Raw genomic sequence first — 19,869 nt, forward strand, 5'->3', positions numbered from 1 at the left:
AGCAAATGATTGACAAGAGGGCGACACCTCTATTCCCCAGAGTCACGCATCGACCAGACAAACATACAGGCTCTAAAACCCCCGTAAGTGGCTTTGACTGCAGCATGTAGGCCTCAGCCCTCTGGGAGCTGTAGAGGTCAATGGTCTGAAACAGGCTCATACTCACAGAGGGCACTGTAGTGTGTTTTCAAATCCTTTCTTAATCCTTAAATATTATCAGCAACGACAAGAAAATTCTTGCCACAGTTGTTATTAAAAAAGTATTTCAGCCAATAAAGCGTTTGCTGTCGCTGTGCTGTCAGAGGTCTAATCTCTCTGTCTCTCTCTCTCGTATCTTGATTGCTCTCTCCCCATCTCAAACACACACACACACACACACACACACACATTCATTCTTCCATTAGGAACATAACACTACACGGCTGTTTTGTCACGTTGTGCTTCATAGTGATCTACCCTCAGGCACTGATAGCTCTCTGACCAAAAGAGGGGGAGGTTACTCTCCCTCTCTCTGTTGATTTTATGGCCTGCATCTCTAAACAGTGTGAGTCTTTGTACCTGGCATGATTTCACATCAGTCTGAATGATTTCCAACAGGCTGACTTTAATGGCTTTCAGGTATCATTTGCCTCCCACAGCAGTGTGTCTGTGAGGATTTGTTTAGCAGACTCCTGTTTCACATCTCTGTCATTTAAGGCTGCAAAGTAAAGATTATTTTAACTACCGATCAATCTGTTCATGATTGTTTAATTATCTAATTAAATGTTTATTCTATAAAATGTTAAAACAGTGAGAATGCCTCTCCCAGAGCCCAAGGTGAGTCTTCATTGCTTAGCAATTAGATTTGCTTAGTCTAAAACCCAAATACATACATTGATGATAATGTAAATAGGAAAAATATTTTCACCTGTGAAAAGCTGAAAGTCAGTAAATATTTGCCAGTTTTCCCTCATAAATGACTTAGACTTAGTTATCACACCTGCCAGTGCAGGTGAGTAAGGTTGCTGTGCAGCCAAACATTGTCCAAATCCACAGAACCTTATTTGAAATTCAAGTGGTTTTCAAGTTCAAGTTCAAGTTTCCAAAGAATTCTGGGGGAAATATGGATACAAATATGCACAAAACATCTACATTTTGGAGCAGATGGTGCAGCCTTTAAAAACCGTTGTTTGGGTTTGAATATTTCCCTCGATTTAAACATGACATAGCTTCAACGAAGAGATGAAACGAGCTGCTACAGACAGTGTGAAATAAGATGGTTTTAACAACACTAAATGTATGTATAAAGGGGAAACAAAAAGGGGAAAATTGTATGTTGATGTTATGGCAACTGATGAATGTGTCACTGTTAAAACTGTTAGATGTACTTGTTAGATTGTTTAGAGGATGTTTAACATACTGTTGGCATAATATCTGTGTTCATGAACGTTAACGCCCGTGTGTGTGTGTGTGTATAATGTATTTCACTCCAGGCCCACTACTCACACACTCTCACTTAGCGACTGCTGCTCCTCCAAGTAGGCCGGCCGGTGGCCTGGGGCTGGATTTTGGTTGCAGGCAGGGAGCATGGTGCTGTGAACAGGGGGACTCGGTGTGTGGCTTTGTCAAGGCCCATCAGTGTCCTTGCTCTACTTACTCTGCATCAACACTTGAGGGTTTGTGTGTGTGTGTGTGTGTGTATGGGTGAGTGAGTGAGAGAGAGAGAGAGAGAGAGAGAGAGAGAGAGAGAGAGAGAGAGAGAGAGAGAGAGAGAGAGAGAGAGAGAGAGAGAGAGAGATGGGGGGTTGCAAGCAAAAGAACATGCTGCCATAAGGGTTTTGGATGAGATGAGACGTATTGTGTGTACATGCATGTGCACAAATGTGTGTGTGTGTGTGTGATAAAATTGGAAAGGTTCTCATTCTGTTGAGTCCTTTATGTATTATGTTTAGTGTGTGTGTGTGTGTAGACATGTTGGTTTGTGTGTGTTTCACAGTGGTCCTGGGGCCTTTATTACAGCCTTGTTGGTTCAGTGGACTTAAAGAAGGCAGAGGTCTGTCTTCCCTTTCTTCTGCATGTATGTGCGTGCGTGTGTGCGTGTGTGTGTGTGTGCATGTGTGTGTTGGGTCTGCACACTTGTACAAGCGCAAGTCTTTGAATGCATGTTGGACATTTGTTGAGGAGTGACCTAAATCTGTCTCCCATCATTACCTAACAAGAAGACGGAGAGAAAAGCAAGTCACAAATAAACACATGCAACTATACATATGTATACACACACACACACACACACACACGCACACACACGCACACACACACACACACAAACGCACACACACACACACACACACTCCGGGGACCATTATGCTCAATTTTGTGTACATACTCCAGCAGCAGATTGTAATGCGAAGCAGGGAAAAAAAAAGAAATGTAATGCATGTTGCGGTTCAGCCTCGATCCTCCCTGCTGTCCAGGGCCAAGAGTTCAGTCTATATTAAGGAGTCATATTACTGTTGTTCTTGTAGCTTGCTCATCTGCCTGCGTCCCGTATGTTCCCCCGTAAAACTCCACAGCACAGCATTGCCCTCTGATCACCTGCGCCTTCAGTCAGCTGTTTACCTCGTTACCCCTGCTGGGGAAGAGATCGTCTCCACGACATCATTTATTTAGGATTACTGAAAAGTGGCCTAAGCTGAGTCCAGCCCTCTGCCTGCCTGCCTGTGTGCGCGTGCATGTGTGTATGTGTATGTGTGTGTGTGTGTGTGTGAGGATAGAAAGATTAAGACTCTTTTATGGGTCAGTGGCCAGTGATGCTCCTGGTTAATTATGGACTTACAACACGCGTGCGCTTTCACTCACAAACACATGCAAACACACACTGATACATACACCCAGCATATCTCCTTGCACTCTGTCTGTCTGTCTCCCTCTTTCCCTCAGACCGCACTGTGGTATCACCATGGTAACAGCAGATTGAGGGACTTTTTGCTGCACTGATTGCTCAATTGTTATCTCTATTTCTCTCCCTCCTCTCTGTCTCTCTATTCTTCTGTCCTCCTCCCACCTTGTTGTGTTTCTCACATGCACTCTTTCATTGTCAGTGTGTGTTATTGACCATCCAATACACACACATAAATACACACACACACACATACACTGATATGCACAGTGGGAAAGGGTGCAGTTCTTCACTCTCAATCTCTCACTTGCACTGCTTCCTCCCCAGGCTCCCCTAACGCAGCCGGTGGTGTGACGTCCTAACTCTTCCTGCCCAGCATGGCTGTGTCACTGTGGTTCCTGGGGGTGTGCGTGCTCACTCTGGCTCACGTCACCCCCTCCGACCAAGGTAAGCGTCACACCATTGAGGTACTGTAGTAGCGTCACACCATTGAGGTACTGTAGTATCATGTCGAGGAGTTGACCCTGACACAGCAATCAACAGGATGAATCACAAGCTCACAAAAATGGAAAACAAGTCGATTATTCCAGTTGTACGTCGTTTCCTGTGACTAAAATGTATGTCACTGTTTGTGAGCAAAGTCGTTATGAGAAGTGGAACTCAGCCCAGTGCCTCCGAAGGAAGGCAAAGTCATCTTGGCAAAGTTTTTGAAATGCTGTGACCTACATAAACAAAAGATTACCAAAACATTTCAAGTATGGCCAAAGGGAGTGTTTCAGAAGCCGCCTGCAGCTCCTAGTTAATAAACAATCAGTCATTCAGCACCACAGACAGTTACTGTACACCAGCAGCATACTGATCATGCTGACGTGTTCGCTTTTAATATGGGTCTAATCCCCATACAGCAAACGCCTTTTCATGTGTGCATGATACTCGGGCTGATGTGAACAACCGGATTAAGGTAATGGTAATGTGATTTTCTCCAATAACCCAGGTTTACATGGATTAATATGGCAGGTTCAGGGGAATTTACGCACAGAGCATGCGTGACATAGTGAGATGTAGCCTTCAACAGGAAGGAAAATAAAATCTTATACTTGTCTGATTGGGTTTGCTGAGTACCTGACAGCCAGTAATATAAGCTCCATCCTCCCCGCTGACTTCGAAACACAAGATAGTGCAACGTACCCACGCGTCACATCACACGTAGGTGTTATAGTGTATGTGTGGTGCGATTTATGTCAACAGTCACACTCTGTTGTCATCTGGGAATCCTTCCAGTGTAAGCTTTCACACATTTTAAAGATTAACTTAAATCACACATGAGGTGATCAAGGAGCCAAATAAATTTCTGGGTTTTAATTATGTTATGTTTAGGTAAAATACAGGTATAGGCATGTTTTGATTGAAGCAGTCATTCAAAGTAAGGTGTTTATATCTGTTGAATTCAGAGCATTGCCTTAATTCGTGGATTATTAGAGTGTGAAGATACGAGATGGCTGATCTAATTCCTAGAGTAGTTATTTAATGGGAAACTCAATCAATTTTGCACAGTAAGTCTGTATACTCACCGTTGGGAGTTCTACACAGCCTGTGTAAACAGTTGTATAATGTCTTCTGTGGCTCTGGAGGGAGCTCTCTAAAGTCAGAAAAAAAATACTACTAATGAATTAATTAGGGTTATCACAGCTTACGCCTTTAGACTTTTATAACAGAAAGGATTTGTCACAAACTGGGTGTGTGGACTTGACCTGACAGGGAGGGTCTAACTAAATATGCTGTTGGTTTCATTATGGGAAATGTAGGATCCAGTATTTTTGGAGGGTAACCCACACTGAGGACTAAAAGTCAGGATATCGCAGCCTCTGCTGCACTACTCTTCTTAAAATGTGTCTCTTGTGAGCCCCAATTTTATGGAAGTGCAATACTAAATTGCTGGAGTACCACTTAAACTCCAGGCCGCTACAGATCACATTATTCCCTGCCTCTTACAAAGGGATAAAGGCACCAATGACCAAGTTCATTTACTGGATTCTTAAGCTCATTGCTTGTAAATACAAATTGCTCATGAAAATTTCACCGTCTGCCCCAACTCATCCCCCACTCTTCTTCCCCACCTCCACCTCTCATAAGCAGCTATGTCCCGGGCTGCCATGCCATTCGGGCTGCTACGCAGGGAGCTGGCATGCGAGGGTTACCCAATTGAGCTACGCTGCCCAGGAAGTGATGTGGTGATGGTGGAGACCGCCAACTATGGACGCACTGATGACAAGATTTGTGACGCAGACCCCTTCCAGATGGAGAACACACAGTGTTACCTCCCTGACGCACTAAAGATTATGGCCCAGAGGTGTGTATGCATGTGTGTGACGGATCCAGTGATGACTGTATTCTGTGTTTGTTCAAGAGGTTATATTACACAGTAAAGATGTAAATCATTTTGTCGCTGCTGTGCCAGTATTTTGGAAGCAGTTAAACCAATCAATGAGAACATCTACTGTTTTGTACATACTGCATGTGTGCATTGCAGCACAATATACATGTTGATATGTGTCAGAGGAAACAGTAGACGGAGCAAATGCTTGTGTTGTGAGTCATGTGTATGTGCAAGTGCAATAATCTCTCCAGCTGAGTCTGAGTGCCTGGCTGCACCATTAGCTGTGTACTCAGCAGTGTTTTCCTAGAAGAACTGATCAATAGTCAGAGAGAGGGAGAGGTAGAGTAGACAAATGGAGCGTCCTTTGCTTCCCCTTTCCTGTCTGTTAATCACTCTCCATTCCTCCCTTCTTTCTTTCTTTCTTCTCTCACTCCATCATCTTTTTTTACTGATCCATCATCCCTCCATCCATTCTCTCTGCCTTGTTCTCCAGGTGTAACAATAGGACTCAGTGTGTCGTGGTCGCAGGGGTTGACGTCTTCCCAGACCCCTGTCCTGGAACATACAAATACCTGGAGATCCAGTATGAGTGTGTCCCTTATAGTGAGTATGCATATAAATAAACACACACATAAACATGACTACACACAAATATGTGCATGTGCACGCAAAAACACAAAGATTTAACCTATTTTTGTCATGCTACATTTTAGGTTTAAGGTGTTTGTTTTTTTTTTGTTCTAATAACCTCTGATGTCGACTGTATCCCTGAGAGATTGATGGATAAAAAAAAAATTGAGATCCTTTTCTTTTTCTCAGGAAGTGTGTGCGTCTCTGTGTGTTTGAAATACGAAAAAAGAAAGTTGGATGGAGAGAGTACAGAGAGAGGAACTGTAAGACATTTGCATACTGTATGTCTTCTTCTGTGTGTGTGTGTGTGTGTATGGGAGAGTGGGTGCGTGCACTTGCGCGTGCATGCGCGTGTGTGTTTTCTTTTCCAGATTCACGCCACAGGAGTCGCTCTCTTTTCTCCACAGGAGCCTGATTGAGGGAAGGAGAGATCGGGAGGGTTGGAGGGAGGAGAGGGGGGGGGGGGTGTGGAGGGTGGGAGACGCGGGGAGAGGAGGAGGGGAGTGTGCTAGGTCTCTTGTTGTGCTTCTTACTTTCTTTTTTATGGGGGACTATAATGTTGTGGTGAGAATGAGTTCCAAAGTCTTTATCTTTGCAATTCTATCTTTGCAATTCCTTCTTTCTTTCTTTCTTTCTTCCTTTCTTTTTCTTTCTTTCTTTCACTCTCTCTCTTGCTTGCGTTCTTGCTTCTCTTTACTTCCCTTCTTTCACCCTCTGATTTCTCTTTCTTTCTCTCCCTCTTTTTTTCCTATGCTTGAGTAGAAGTGGACCAAAAAGGTAAAGACAATACATTGTAGCATCTTGATCTCTCCTTACCCCGACCCCCCCTCCCCCCTCCCACCCCCCTTCCCTCTTTCTCTTCTGCTCTTGCTCTCTCCTACCATCTCTCTCTTCCTCCTACCCTAGGACGTTGTTTCGTAGTCATGCTGGATGTTGCCCCCCTTTTTTCATTTCCTACTCGGTTCCCCCCCCCCATTTTATCCATCTCTTGTTGTATGGAAACCCGTCCTTTTATCCAATTTTATCCAGGTTCTGCACCTTCCTCTACTCTCTCTTTCTTTCTCTCTCCAGTTTCCTCCTCCTCTCTTGCTCCTGGTCGATCTGTCTGTCTCTTATTTCTATCCTTCAATCTCTCTGTGCACACACAAACATAAACACAACTGCCCACACAAACATAAACATAATCTTCTTTATACTCTTTCTATGCTCTAGTCCCTTTTCACACACAAGCACCCTTTCTTTCTTTCTGTCTTTCTTTCTGTCTTTCTTTCTTTCTTTCTTTCTTTCTTCCTTCCTCTCTCTCACTCTACCTTCCTTCTTGTCCAATCATCCTCTTCATGCTTATTTTCCCTTTTCTTCCCTTATAGGAAGAGCCCCTTATTTATCTTCATAGGAAAAATAAGACCAAATGTGTGTGATTGTATATCCGTCTGGATGTGTGCTTACCAAGCACTGCTTATGTGTGTGAGTGTGTGTGCATGCCTATTTGCATGCCAGTGAGACTGTACAGTATACATGTGTCCATACAGTTATTGACATGTGGGTGGACCGATCGTTGTGCTCGACGTAAAACTAACCTGCCCTCTCATTCACTTCAAGGCAAAATTTAGCCCCGCCTTCTGCGTCCCTGATTCTACCTCACACTCTTTTTCACTCTTTTTGCACTAACCCCCACACACACATGCACACACACACACACACACACACACAAAGCACATAAATACTCTCACACACCTTTCATTGCAGTGTCCCTGTTGTATTACTCACCACACACACACTAACAGTGTGTGGTTTTCAACACTTTTTTACGTCTCTTCAGTTGCTTGCCTTTTGAGATCAGCACAGGTGCTTTAAAGACCTCTCTCTTTTTCTCTTCTTTCTTTTTCCTTAATCACACTGCATCAACTGCATCTAATTCAATCCATTTTTCACGCATTGATCCATTTTCTCCCTGCACCTGCATTCACTATCTCTCCACTCTTTTTCTGTCCCTCACTTCCCTCTCTCTTCATCCTCACATCCTTCTCTCTGCCCTGCCTAATTCCCATCTTCCAGTTTTCGTCTGTCCCGGCTCACTGCTCAGTATCCAGCCGGCCTCCTCTCTCCTGGAGGCAGAGCATCAGTCAGGGGCGTGGTGTAAGGACCCGCTGCAGGCTGGCGACAGGCTGTACGTCATGCCGTGGACGCCGTATAGGACAGAGGTGCTGTATGAGTACGCTTCCTGGGACGACTACAGGCAGAACAGAGTCACAACTACCTATAAGTGAGTGATGAGTGTGTAACGTGTTGTAGAAACAGTTGATTAATTGATCAGGAAATTATCTGACAACAATTTTAATAATCAATTAATGCTCCATTTAAAATGCAAAACATTTGCTGGTGCCAGCTTTTCAAATGTGAAGATATCTTATTTTTCTCTTTGTTATATCATGTCCATTAAATACATTTTGGACTGTTGGTCAGACAAAACAAGAAATTTGAAGTTGTGATCTTGGGAACTTCAGTCCATATTCTACATTCAGGTCCCTCAGATCTTGTGATCACAATCAAAATCCAAAGGGGACTGAAGCATTTCTGTTGCTGCACCCAGGCCATGGAACAGTTTATCCTTCACTGTTACCTTCCCTATATACCGCTACTTTTAAATCCTGGATAAAGATCCAAGTTTATACAATTGCATTCGAGTCCACTTAATCATTAATATAATGTTAAAATGGTTTTAATTTTGTCCGTTACAGTTGTTTACCAATTTATTAATTATCATTATTTAATTGTATTTCAAATGTCTCGGTTGAGCACTTTAGTTGGGACCTGTTGTTTTCAAATGTGTTCTATGAATACATTTGGCTTGACTTGAGAGTAACCCCCCCCCTCGCCCTCCCTTCCAAAAAAAAGATCAATGATGATTGATTAATTAAACATGAATTAATAATGGCTACAATTAGTTGCAGCCCTGAGGGCTAGTGTCAATTTTCCATTCAATTCAAAAATGTGAATAAACCAGCATTTGTTTTCTAAATGAGAAATTAAAGCTCCTGAAAACTTTGCTCCAATTCTGAGTTGAAACATGAGGAAACAATCATCACATTATGATTCAAATGTTGCAAAATCCTGAAATTTGGCAGAAAATGTGTTTATGTATGATCCCATTGCTCATAGTAAGAAGTTGATTGAGAAAATATGTTTTCAGGGCCTGTAACTGTCTTTTATTAATTAATAATATAAGTAACATCCTCATATAAAAAGTGTAAATTTGTACATAGTCATACATATTCTTACTCATTCTCTCTCCTAGGTTGCCTAGCCGCGTGGATGGTACAGGCTTTGTGGTGTATGATGGTGCTGTGTTTTACAACAAGGAACGAACACGCAACCTGGTCAAGTATGACCTGCGGACACGAATCAAGAGTGGCGAGGCAGTCGTGGTCAATGCCAACTACCATGACACCTCGCCTTACCGCTGGGGAGGGAAGTCAGACATCGATCTGGCAGTGGATGAGAACGGCCTTTGGGTTATCTACTCCACTGAAGCCAATAATGGACGCATCGTGGTCAGCCAGGTAAGAGGAGTGATTGGATGAGATGATTGGAGTTTGGGAAGGAATAAGGAAAGGATAAAGGGTGTTAAACATTACTGAGTCATCTCATCTTTTCACGTCTTCCCTATTTTGCAGGTGAACCCGTACACCCTGCGCTTTGAGGGTACTTGGGCCACCGGCTTTGACAAACGTGGGGCGAGCAATGCCTTCATGGCTTGTGGCGTGCTCTATGCCGTACGCTCCATCTTCCAGGATGATGAGGGGCAGGCGGATGGCCGGGTCGGCAGCGACATGGTGGTTTACGCCTACGACACCAGTCGAGGACAGGAGCTGCCCGTTCAAATACCATTCCCTAACCCTTACCAGTACATCTCCTCCATAGACTACAACCCCAGAGACAACCAGCTGTACGTGTGGAATAACTACTACGTGCTGAGATACCCGCTGCAGTTCACACCACCACCTCCCACTAAAGGTCTGTTGAGCAAGCGCAGTTTAGTTGTAAATGTTATCGGACATATTTGATGTATCTAGAGAATCAACAGTGTTTTCATCCCTGCAGGTCCGCTCTCCTCTCTGATGACGACCGTCCGCTCCTACACAGCTACTGTTGCGTTGACTCCCGTGCGGCCGTCAGCCTCTCACCCTATTGGTGTCATCAACCGGGGGCCCTTTGACCAGAGGCCGATCACAGCCATGGTCCCTCTGACCCCACGGCCCCCCCTGCGTGTCCCCTTGGCCCCTGGGGGCCCCGGTCAAGTGGGTGGATGTGAGGGACGGGTGGCACGCGGGGTACAATGGCCCCCCACTCTGAAGGGAGAGACGGTGGAGAGGCCCTGCCCTAAAGGGTCACTGGGTAAGTGTGGCACATGTATGTGTGTGTGTGTGTGTGTGTGTGCAGATGTGAGCATGCCAGTCTGTGCGTGTGTGTGTGTGCGTGTTTGCATGTGTGTGTCTGTATCTCGTTTCCCTTTGAAATGTAGTCAGATGTCCTCTCTCTGAACTTGCCTTCAAATGAGAGAGAAGAAGAAGAGAGATGTTATACTGTTAAGAGATGTGGTTCATCAACTCTTCTTCTCGATGTGCAGCTGTCTTCCTCAGCGCAGCTCTCCCTCTGAGGAAAAGCTAATATGAAGATTATGTAGATAAGGCTGTGGTGCTGTTTGCCTCGTCCTAATCGTGTTTAATGGTTCGGACATGGGTGTAGCACAGAGTTGATGATTACCCTGGAGAATAATCTTATTTTGAATCATGTTTATAGCTGAAAACAGGTGTTGCTGTTGTCTTACACTTACACCTAACAGACCCACCTCATATCTATGTAGTCACCTGTCAGTCCTTTATCTTTTTGACTTTCTGTGTCACCCCGTGTGTCTCTGCAGGTATAGCCTCCTATCAGTGCATGTCAGCTCCAGTGGGTTGGAGCTCCAGAGGGCCTGACCTTTCCAACTGTACCTCTCCCTGGGTCAGCCAAATTGCACAGAAGGTGAGTCACACACACACACACACACACACACACACACACACACACACACACACACACACACACACTGTGCAAATGTCCTAAAGCCAGACAGCAAGCAGCTCTCTCTTAAATGTCAAAATATTTGACATTATAAACACCCCCGCCTCACTCCAGATTAAGAGCGGAGAGAACGCAGCCAACATCGCGGGGGAGTTGGTCAACCTGACTCGGGGTCGGATCTATGCCGGTGATGTCAGCATGTCCGTCAAGCTAATTGAACAACTATTGGACATCCTGGACTCCCAGCTCCAGGCCTTGAGACCAGCCAATAAAGAGTCTGCAGCACGCAATTACAACAAGGTAAATTGTTCCTGTTGTCAACGTGGATGTGTACTTGACCTTTCCTTGAAATGAAAACGGAAATGTCAACGATGATAATTCTAACAATAGATGCTTGATGTTTTTCTTCATTTCAGCTTCAGAAGAGGGAACGCACATGCAGGGCTTATGTTCAGGTAAGCTATAGATAGATAGATAGATAGATAGATAGATAGATAGATAGATAGATAGATAGATAGATAAAACACTCTGTCTGTCTTTCTCTCTCTCAGGCGGTCGTTCAGACAGTCGATAACCTGCTGGGTCCTGAGGCTCTGGTGTCTTGGGCTGATATGAGCAGTGTTGACCAGTCACGCTCAGCATCACTGCTGTTAGACGCAGTAGAGAAAGGAGCATTTCTGTTGGCGAACAACCTCTACGAAGGCCGTTTTAGTGACAGAGCACCAAATGTTGGTAGGTGGTCTTTGTGTTTCTCAGCTCTCTCACTCTGTGTACTGTGGAAAATGCCAGCTCATCCAGGATTTTGTGTGTGTGTGTTTGTCTTTGTGTGTGTGCACAGATCTGGAGGTGTATGTGCTAAATACAGAGGCGGACATACAGGACCTGACGTTCCCTCACTCCTATGACAGTGACAGCATCCTGCAGATTTCAGCAGTGGCTCTGCAACAATACAGCAACAATGGTCTGTGGCTAACTATTTAACATTTTCTACACTGACATCTTTGCCTTTGTTGGAGATTTTCCCCACATATAAAAATCTGAACATTACAAAATATAATGTAAAATCTAGTCATCTCATAAATCAGTAATAAATCAGATATTAATGTCCACCTCTTTTCAATGTTGCCCTCCCCTCTGCGGTTTCCTCTGCAGGCCAGGTGAAGCTAGTCCTCTCTCTCTATAAGAACTTGGGCTCCTTCCTGACCACCCAGAACTCTACTCTGCGGCTTGGACTGGGGCTTGGCCAGGGGTCAGAGGTCAGGCGTAGGAGCCTGGTGGTCAACTCCCATGTCATCTCTGCTTCTGTGCACAGAGGCTCAAACAGAGTGTACCTCTCCGAGCCGGTCATCTTCACTCTCAGGCACCTGCAGGTCTGTTCGGAAATTTTACTTTGTAATTAATATTTAGAATGAGTAGCTTCCTAATGAAGCTGTAAATTATCTGGTCAGTGAGTGCTGTGAAAAGACGCTCATGTGTTTTGGTGTGTGTCCTCACAGCTGGAGAACCACTTCGGCCCCAACTGCTCTTTCTGGAACGCATCAGGGGTGTCTGGTAGTGGCAGGTGGTCCACACAGGGCTGCCGCCTGTTACACACCAACAACACACACACTACCTGCGCCTGCAACCACCTGTCCAGCTATGCTGTCCTCATGACGTACCAGCAACCAGCTGTAAGTAACACACAACACGAAAACAACAGTTGACAGTCTTTAATTCTCCTTCACAGCAGACAGAAGGCAGCTCGATTTTCTGTTCTTCTCACATGCTGAGTGTGCAGGAGTAAATGTAACTTGATGTAAACAACTTGTTTATACTGACACTAACTGGCAGGATAATGATATCAGATAGATTAGTGTTGCAAGAATGTCGCTTACTGGAGAACTACAGAGTTGGTCAGGCTTGGATTTTACATTTTTATCGCTATCATTTTCTTTGTAGATGTCCAGTTTCCAAACTTTAACTTTTTAACTAAATCCTGCTCCACCTTTGAACATCAATGGCTTCCTGACTCCACTCTTGTGCACTCATCTGTGGTGGCACAGTTGAACATCACCCTCACCATGCTCCCCAAGATGTTGTTTAAAAATCAGGCACAGAGGGGGTGATAATTGTGGGTTGTAGCTGTAAGAGAGAGACTGATTAATGCTGCAGGGTATTTTGCCTGCCATGAAATTAAATTAAGTGTTCTCTGTAAGATGTTCTAGTTCTTGTTGGGTGTGATTCATTTGAATAGATGTTATGTAACCCACAGGGACACATAAACAGACACACAAGTACTCCACACTAGAAAATACATCCACATATGCTCACAAACCTGCATCAACACATGTCCCTACATTCAGACATATGCTCTTTATCGCTCTTTATCAGTCCGCCGTCGGAGTAGAAGAGCTTCTGGTCTATGTCGTTTCCTGGGTTGGCATCTCTGTAGCACTGGTGTGTTTGGCCATCTGTCTTACCACGCTGTGTTGCCAGGGGGCGCCCTGGCACACAGACCACAGCACCATCCACTGCAACCTGTGGGCCAACCTGCTGATCACTGAGCTGCTCTTTCTTGTCGGTGCCAACAAGACTCAATACACAGTGAGTGCTGGACTAATATAACACATAGTAGTGAAGTATTGGGAAAGAGTAAAAACTTATAACATCAAGGGTATTATTGTGATTTTATAATGCACTTTTTAGGGTTTGTAAAGTATCATTTTTTACCTAAAGTGTACATTTTTTGTACAAATCTTAAAGGGCATTTTTCCTTTGTTGTTATCCTCCCATCACTCACACATGTTGTTTTTTATTTTATTGTTTCTTCATCCACATTTGCAGGTTGTGTGTTCCATCATTGCTGGCCTGCTGCACTTCTCCTTGCTCTCAGTGTTTTGCTGGTTGTGTCTGGAGGGAGTGGAACTGTACCTGCTGCAGCGGGAAGTTTTTGAAGGACGTAACTCCAGGAGGAAGTACTTCTACCTGTGCGGCTACTCTATTCCTGGCCTGGTGGTGGCCGTGTCTGCAGCCATAGACTTCAGAGGCTACGGCTCAAAAACTGCGTACGTGGACCTCTATGAGTGTCTGTGTGTGTGTGTGTGTGTGTGTGTGTGCATGTTTTGATTGGGAACAGTTACTTTCCACCATATGTTCATTCTTGTGTCGGCTCCCAGACCAAGTTTGTTGTTTTGGATGTTCTAATCGCCCTGTGATTTGTTTGTGCGTGTGTAGATGCTGGCTACGTACAGACAATTACTTCATCTGGAGTTTCCTTGGACCCATAGCTGTCATCATTACGGTAAGAGTTCTTGCTCACAGGCAGACAACAATCTTTTCACATATCTTCTATTTAATCAACAACATATTTATGAATAGATATTAAACAGTGTTTGATATGTGTCTTTTCTGGCCTCAGCTGAACCTGGTTGTCTTGGTGATGACCTTACATAAGATGCACAGCACTGCTGCCTTGAAGCCAGACTCCAGTCGCCATGACAACCTGAGGTTAGTACAGTGTCCCATGCTGATCTGTTGCAGGAGATAATGCGTAGAACCAAGATGAACTTGGTTCATTGTGTCTGAGTAGCTTTCTTTTCATTTCTTCTACCTTCCTGTTTCCATTTGTATTATTATTATTATTATTGTTATTATTATTATTATTATTATTGTTATTATGTTTTTTGTAGCTGTGATAGTTTTGGTAAAATACTGTATAGAACCTGATTATAACAGATATAAAAAAAATGTTTAATGACTGTTTCTTGAGCTGGAGGCAGTCTGTTTAATAAGAATAATTCTATTTAGAGCTTTGTAGTTGTCTTAAACATTCAAAACTCATGTTAGTGGAAATTGGGAGCCAATATTTTGTCTTTGTTTATCTTAAGCATTTTGTGACACACACTCGAGCTCTCTTTTTGGCCTGGAAAGTCAAAACACAGTTTAACGTCCTCGACTGTTTTAAGCACAGGGGAAATGAAAAATAGAATTAAAAGAGCATTTTGAAAGATGTAGGTAGGTGAACTCTTGTTGAACTTGCTTGTCAGAAAAAACAAACGTGATTCATCTGGATTCCTCCTCCTCTCGTGTCTCCAGAGCGTGGGCGGTGGGCTCGCTGACGCTGCTGTTCCTGCAGAGCGTCAACTGGTCCTCGGGCCTGATGTTCCTGTCTGCTCCGTCTCTCCTCTTGGCATACCTCTTCTCCTCCCTCAACACAGCCCAGGGGCTCCTCATTATCATATTGCACTGCACCCTCGCAAGGAAGGTCAGTCGCTGTGCACGTGTCGTTATGTAACTGCAAATGTCTGTTTGTAATCTCACCATTTGTGACTAAACTTACATGTTTAAATATTGGGTGTAGGGCCAGAAGGACTATGGCCGATGCCTGCGTCTCTCACAGTGCTGTGCAACATCCTCGTCCAGCTCTCCGGACTCTGTGAAGGGTGCTGCGCTGCGGTCCAACAGCCGCTACACCAGCAGCCAGAGTCGGAGAGCCACGGCTAACAGACAGGTACTCTACAATATGCTGCACTTGTACGTCTCTGTCTCTTTTCTCTATCTGAGCCAGGTTTGACCTTGTGTGAAATATTTCCGCTCCAGAGTCGTATCAGGAGGATGTGGAATGACACTGTACGCAGACAGACTGAATCGTCTTTCATCGCTGCAGATGTTAACAACACCCCTACTCTTAACCGAGGTAAAGATTACAGTTTGTCTGTTTTTTTATCTTAGGGTCCTTTGTCTGTTGATGTAGAAAGTGAAATCTATTTATCTCCCTCTTTCTCTTTACAGCTACTTTGGGGAACCATTTCCTTACCAATCCAGTGTTGCAGACTCATGCAGGAGCCTCTCCTTATGACACGATGCTGGCCCAGGGATACAATCAACCCTTCACCTCCACAGGTACATCTCATTACAGCTTACTGTGTCTGTTCTTCTACATACAGCTCATTTACTCTCCTCTGTTGGTATGTTTAAGTGTCCTTTTATTTATGTTGCAAAAGTCTTATGCCATACAGAATACTGTTTATTTAAAGCAACCTATTTAAGATCTAACTAGCTTAAAAACTGTTTTTGACTTAGAAGAAGTTTTATGATATTTGCAGCAAATGCATTAACTGAAAAAAAACATTGGTTTTGTGAATGTCCTGCAGTAAATTCCACCAGTTCTTCGTGTAAAAGACAAACAGCATGCGACTGGCAAAGAGGTTTAATGTGTTAAATCTTGACATACTTTTTGATAAAATTTTTAAATTTTTCCATCACCTTTCTTTTGACTTTCTCTACCTTGTTTTTTTCCCCTGTCTAGTAGCCCTGAACCGAAATTTCCCATGTGGTGTAAGACTTCTGCATAGCACAGTTTGTCAGTTTTTGTTTCTGTACAGTATGAATGCTTGGAATTAAAAGTTCAGTAAATGCATTGAGTGAATTGAGTGCTGTGAATTTGTTTTATACCTGTTCGGTGTTCTGTTTTTCATTTATGAGCTTGTAATGTTTGTCTTATATGTGTTTTTTTGACAATTTCCCTCTCTGTCTCTCTTACTTAACGTGGACCAGTAGGAACCTTCAGAAACAAGCAGAGTATGAGCTCTCCTTTGTTGTGCTCACTCAGATCATTTAGCGTCACTTCCTTGTGCACTGTGGTTCAATTCCTAGACTATCTGTGCTATATTTGCACACAGTAACTATGCACAGACCATGATGACATAATGTACATCTCTTCCATCTGGCTACATAACCAAACATTTCATCAAACGATACTGTTAATACCCAAATCTTCTTGGTAAAGCCAAACCCTCAGTAGGCACATGAACACTAAGCTCTGCTCATTTATTCATACGTTCATTCATGTAAATCTCCTCATCTGAGTCTTTTATGGTATTTCTGTCCATCTGTAATATGGATCTTCCTGTTTCTTCCAACAGAAGTTGGTGTATCCCAGAGCCAGGAGTCCTGTGGGTTGGACAGTGTGTGTCTCAACGGAGGCTACACTCCTAATACCTTCACCCTGCATGGTTTGGGGGCCACGCCTGGGTCCCGAGCTGGAGTGGTGGGCAGCACTGACCTTCTGAGGGAGGGAGGAGTTGGCATGGGAGCGGATGACATTTCTCCAGCCCTCCTCACCCCCCATGGTGCCACAGATCTGGGCAGTGGTGCTGGAATGCGCTGTAACCTGTCTGACGCAGCAGCGCTGGAAAAGATGATCATCTCAGAGCTGGTGCAGAGCAACCTGAGGCCGTCGGTTGCTATGCCTGTTCCTCCTGAGCGTTATGGAAGCTTGGCGAGGCCTCACCACCATGACAGAGCAGCTCTCACTCACACTGCCACACTAACTCGACATGCACAGCAAGCCCAGGAAGGCTGGGCTGCCACCATGCAGCCGAACTCACGCCACAACGCACAAGAGGGCTGGGCGCACACAAGGCACCACACACAGGACAATGAGACACATTCCACACACGGAACAGATCACGCCACAACGCCACGCTTACAAGATGGCTGGTCACACTCACGTGTTCCTGGAGACTCTGAGTCCCGTGAACTGCTTAAAGATGGCGAGAGGTCACAGCTCCAAGGCACTCTGGGTCGTCGCGGGCTCCAGGACAGGCAGCAAGCACGTCCCCCTGATGTTCAGGCTCGGCCCTACTCCACCCTCAGCCGCACCCCTGGTACTCTGTCCCGCCACCGCAACACAGCGGATTCGAGCCAGGCAGACAGAGACAGGGAGAGAGACCGAGATCGTTACCGGGACAGACCACTCCCGCCTCCTCCTCCCCCTCCCCCACAGGAGTCTGAGCCCCTGTACAAGGCTCTGGAGGAGCCGCTGCTGATGAAACAGAGGGAGGCAGGTGTAGAGGCATGGAGGGGCGGCCAGGACAGAGACAAGGACGAGACATTTCTCTTAAAAAGAGACGTAATGATGGACGAATGGAGGGGAGGTGCAGACAGAGCAAGGGACGAGTCTTTTACCTCTCAGAAGAGAGAAGGAGAGATGGACGAGTGGAGAGGTGGAATGGAGAGAGATAGGGAGGAACCTCTTCTGCTGGAGAAGAGAGACGGGAGGATGGAGGTGTGGCGAGGAGGAGCGGAGACAGAGCAGGAAGAGACTTTTATAACTCAGAAGAAAGATTTTGGGATTGACGGATGGAGAGGCGGGAAGGAGAGAGAGAAGGAAGAATCCTTGTTTTTAAAGGACAGGGATGGTTGGAGAGCAGGGATTGAACGAGAGAATGAGAAACAGAAGGATAGAGCGCTGGATGTGTGGAGAGGGGGGATGGATATAGACAGGGAGGAATCTTTCCTGTTTGAGAGCAAAGATGGCGGTCTAGACGGGAGGAAAAGAGGAAAAGATAGAGGGTCTCTTCGGTATCATGGCGAACGAGAGGATTCTGACAGCTTTGCTCTGCCTTTGACCCCTGACCTTGACCTTGACCCTGACTCCTCACCTATCTACGCCCGAGATTCAAACCCCTCCCCGCTCTACCCCGGAGACCGACGCTCACCACCTCTTAGCATCTTCCCCCGAAGCTCTCCCCCAACGAATATCTTCGCTCCACGTGACACCAACTCGCCTCCCAACAATCTCTACTCCCGCCACTCCCCGCAGGTGTACAGCCGAAGCAGCTCCCCTCCTCGCTTCTACATCCGCACCTCCCCTCCGACCCTCTCTTACCCAGACAGCAGCCCTGAAGGTCAAGAGGAGGTCAGTCCCACTGGCCAGCCCCAGCGGCCTGCCCTGGAGCTGCCCTACAGCCTGGGGCGACCCCCGCTGGGCCCAAGGCCCAATCACCTGCAGACCTTCTACCAGCCGCCGCCGCCGCCGCCGCCGGCATCCAATGGGGAGGCAGTGTACACAGCAGAGCCCACCTCTGAGGGAGACGACGGACAGATGCAGCGAGTGACAAGCCTGTGACTAGGGCGGTGGTGATCGGGGCATAGAAACCAGGGAGGAGGAGGAGGAAGAAGGCGACAAAAACAACATGATGATAATCAAACTGATGGAAATGATGATGATTTAGATGAAGAAGATGATAATGATGATGGGTGATGAAGGTAGCGATGATGACGGTAACAGTGATGGCTCCTCCCTGCTTCTATCTCCCGATCACCACGAGACTTCCCCCTTTTCATGTTTTGTTACTTTTCTATAACTGTGATCCATTCATAACTCTTCCTCTCTTTTCTCTCTTTCCTGAACCCTGCTGTGTCTTCCTGTCTCATCAGTGCTTATCCTTACTGGCCCATCGTCTAAGTTTCTATTGGTTCATCGGCTGGGTGTTGCCCCTCCCTGTAGCAAGCAAACAGTGTGTCAAAGAAGCACTTGTGTGTTGCCAAAAAATCCTTTCAAAGAACATGTGCATGACTTTCTAGTGGCTTTACAAGGCTACATACTGTAGGAGGAAAGTGCTCAAGTGTGTGTGTGTGTGTGAGCGTATGTGTGTGTGTGTGTGTGGCTTGATGAGCATGCGTGTGTGTAAGGGCGTGTGTGTGTGTGTGTGAGAGATAGAGCGTGCGCGTGTATATACATCATTCTTGTATAATTAATGTATCACAGTGAAGCATTTTATCAATATCAACGGGGGGCCTCTTACACACATCCCCTCCCTCTGATTTTGAACTCTTGACCAATCCCATTTCACATCAAGACCAAAACCTCTGACTCCCCCCCCACCCCCACCCCCACCCGCCACTAACTGCTGGTGATCGAACACGTTGCCATGGAGTTTGTCTTAGCAACAGAACTCTTGACTACAGAGACGATCATATAAAACCTCAGAACTTTTCTGCAACCCCCGAGATCCTTGTACATATCGACCTCAAGTGTTCTGATTGTCTTGTATTGCTATTGAAGTTCAAGTAAACATGTGAAATAAACGTTTCTCTTTGTGTTCGTGTGGATGTGCGGAGAGATGGAGAGTTTCAGAAAAAGGAAGAACTATAT

General features: G+C 45.3%; 1 protein-coding gene across 2 annotated transcripts; it reads left to right on the forward strand.

The window, feature by feature from the left end:
• Positions 1-3,204: 3,204 nt before the first annotated feature.
• On the forward strand, positions 3,205-19,814 carry LOC137176577 (adhesion G protein-coupled receptor L1-like). Of its 2 annotated transcripts, XM_067582593.1 has the most exons (24): positions 3,205-3,325; positions 5,015-5,228; positions 5,749-5,858; positions 7,941-8,148; positions 9,181-9,445; positions 9,560-9,899; positions 9,987-10,280; positions 10,807-10,910; positions 11,064-11,249; positions 11,366-11,404; positions 11,501-11,681; positions 11,788-11,910; positions 12,102-12,319; positions 12,446-12,619; positions 13,320-13,532; positions 13,773-13,993; positions 14,163-14,229; positions 14,347-14,435; positions 15,024-15,192; positions 15,289-15,438; positions 15,528-15,624; positions 15,720-15,830; positions 16,488-16,508; positions 16,853-19,814. In XM_067582593.1, the coding sequence occupies exons 1-24, from the start codon at positions 3,256-3,258 to the stop codon at positions 18,838-18,840; spliced, it is 5,652 nt and encodes a 1,883-aa protein (XP_067438694.1). In that variant the 5' UTR covers positions 3,205-3,255; the 3' UTR covers positions 18,841-19,814. The 2 variants fall into 2 exon arrangements, with proteins under 2 accessions (XP_067438694.1, XP_067438695.1); XM_067582594.1 differs by lacking the exon at positions 16,488-16,508.
• Positions 19,815-19,869: the final 55 nt, after the last annotated feature.

The sequence above is a fragment of the Thunnus thynnus genome, chromosome 3 (genome assembly GCF_963924715.1).
Source record: "Thunnus thynnus chromosome 3, fThuThy2.1, whole genome shotgun sequence".
Lineage (NCBI taxonomy): Eukaryota > Metazoa > Chordata > Actinopteri > Scombriformes > Scombridae > Thunnus > Thunnus thynnus.